The sequence below is a fragment of the Penaeus vannamei genome, chromosome 5 (assembly GCF_042767895.1).
Source record: "Penaeus vannamei isolate JL-2024 chromosome 5, ASM4276789v1, whole genome shotgun sequence".
In the NCBI taxonomy this organism is placed as follows: Eukaryota; Metazoa; Arthropoda; class Malacostraca; order Decapoda; family Penaeidae; genus Penaeus; species Penaeus vannamei.
Window position 1 is genome coordinate 21382846 of NC_091553.1, and position 2500 is coordinate 21385345.

A 2500-nucleotide genomic window follows, 5' to 3' on the forward strand; every position below is an offset into this window, starting at 1 on the left:
ATAAATACATTTACACATATATACACACACAAACAAATACCCACACCCACACAAATATACATATATGTGTGTATGTATGTATGCAAGTATACATACACCCTTAACAACTGATAGCCGTGGATCTCTTATCACTGCTTTTATCAATATCAATATTTTTATACTGAATGAGCTTAATGTTCGTGATTATTGTAATGACAATGGTATTGATATTTATTATAATTGATAGAACAGTGACTGTGATAATGATAGCAATCAACATACTTATGTACTTATTACTATCATTACTGTCGTTATCTATATCAGCTCTATTATTGCGGTTGTTGTTATTACTATTTGTCAAAAATAATCATAACTCTTCTTATCATCAGTATGCCCAGAATTTTTATGAATCTTATAATCACTCTTAAAGCGATTGTCATAATTTTGCGCATATTAATGAATGTCAGCATGATGCATGAGCGTCATATGACACGGCACCAGGCAATGCGACAACCGCAAGCGGCCGCGAGAGCGCTCCAGGAATTCCGGGCGGAGCGGCCGTCCTCACCCTGCACCGTTGCCTTGGAGATCGACGTCACCACGTTGCCCGTCGGCAGGTGCTGCTCCACGGCCCTCCTGGGGTCGACTGCAAAGCGGAGAGAGAATAACAATTAGAAAAGCAGATGATCCCACGCTTGGTCAACGCAAACACCAGGCGATCCGATGACAAGCTGACGAGGAAAGTGAAGCTGAGCATTACCAACAAAAACCGATTGTTTATCCCGGCGAAGGGGTTGCCTAATCTCCGTTCTGGTCGTATTTGAGCAAACTTTCACCTCGGTTGTGCAATCAGAGGCGACCTGCACCTGAAATTACTTATTCGTTGCCTTTCTACTGTTATCATTATTTGTCGTTGCTGTGGCGGTGGTGAAAGCATTAAGGAGTTTAAAAGACCTCAGACGGATTAAGTGGATCGCTTTTGCAATGGCGGCAGGCGTGACCAAGACATCATATTCATTATATTGGCGACTAAATGCTATACGTAAAATCATTCGAAATTGGCCATAATGCTTGTCTGTGTGTGAGGGTTACACAACTGCCGAAATAGAATGGAACAATAACGAGGGAAAGAAACATGACTCAAGGATTAATTATAATAACACCTAAAACTGCTACGTAACGGACGGGTCGGCGCGGGAGAAAGCGCTCCTCGTAAGACGTGTAGAAGGCGGTGACAGTTTAGCTGATTGTGACTCCTGATATCAGCCTTATCGTCTTTTCTTTCCCTCTTTATCGCACTGATGACTAAATTATAGCATTGGATATATATTGTTTCATGAAACTGGTTTTACAACTGGAATATGTAAGTGACTTATGTATTGTTTAAAAGAGAGAAGCAATGAATACAGACTTACACGACGAGATTCAACTTACACTTTCCCTGCGGCGCCGCCCGGGCCAGCGAGCACGCGGCAGTTGCCAAGATCAACCAGGTCACCTGCAAAATTAGGAAAAAAACACAAAATAAATAACTCTTCATCATTACGTGTTAGAAAGGAAAGAGGAAAAGAAGCAGAAGACGAGGATGATGTAAGTGACGATGATGAGGAAACGGAAGAAAGGTTTCGGTCTTTCAACGTGACTGACAGAATCGGGGATCTCCCAGGGAGGCCCCGGGATGCCAGGTGTTCTCGGCTCCGCTAACGCTATTAATGCGATAATATTTAAACTCAGGATAATTCAGATAATGATGGCAAGAAAAATGGTGATGATAATGTTAACGATGATTGATGATGATGAATTATGATGACGATGCTAAGGATGATGTTGATGATCATAATAATGACTGTAATGATAATGATAGCAATAGTAATTGTTATAACATGATTTATGATAAAGATGATAATGATATTGATAATGATAATAATGATGACAGTGGTAATAACAATTGTGATATCAAAATGATAATAATGATATAATGATAGCAATAATAATAATAATAATTATGAAATAGTAATGATAATGATAAGAGCAAAGATGATAATAATGTTAATGATGGTAACAGTAATGATAATGATGATGATGATAATAATGATGGTGAAAAAATAATAGTAATAATAATAATAATCATGATAACAATAACAATCATCTTCAACGTCTTCATTCTCCTATTCATAATTATCTTCAGCAGCAGCACAATTATTACCCTTGTCATCAGTAACGCAAACGTAGTATCTCATCCTAACTAATACATCTTCAACGCCATCCTCATTCCCTTCTTCACCAGTACATCAAAATGCACATCATCATTGTCATCATCATTACCCTCATCATCACCACCACCACCTCCATCATCATCACATCATCATCATTGCATCAACATCATCACTACCATGTTCATCATCATTATCATCATCACTTCATCGTCATCATCATTACATCATCGTCCTCATCTTCATCATCACCCCGTCGTCGTCATTACCACCACCATTACCGCCTACATGGAGGTTGCAATATCACA

General features: G+C 39.0%; 1 protein-coding gene across 1 annotated transcript in view; it reads right to left on the minus strand.

Annotated features, from left to right (window-relative positions):
• Positions 1-2500, minus strand: part of LOC113829219 (uncharacterized) — an 11721-nt gene that overhangs the window by 2115 nt on the left and 7106 nt on the right. The window contains exons 2-3 of the mRNA XM_027382334.2: positions 1414-1477; positions 548-625 (exon numbers count right to left, since the gene is read on the minus strand). Of these exons, the coding sequence (XP_027238135.1) occupies positions 548-625; positions 1414-1477 (142 nt within the window). The remainder of the gene's footprint in view (positions 1-547; positions 626-1413; positions 1478-2500) is intronic.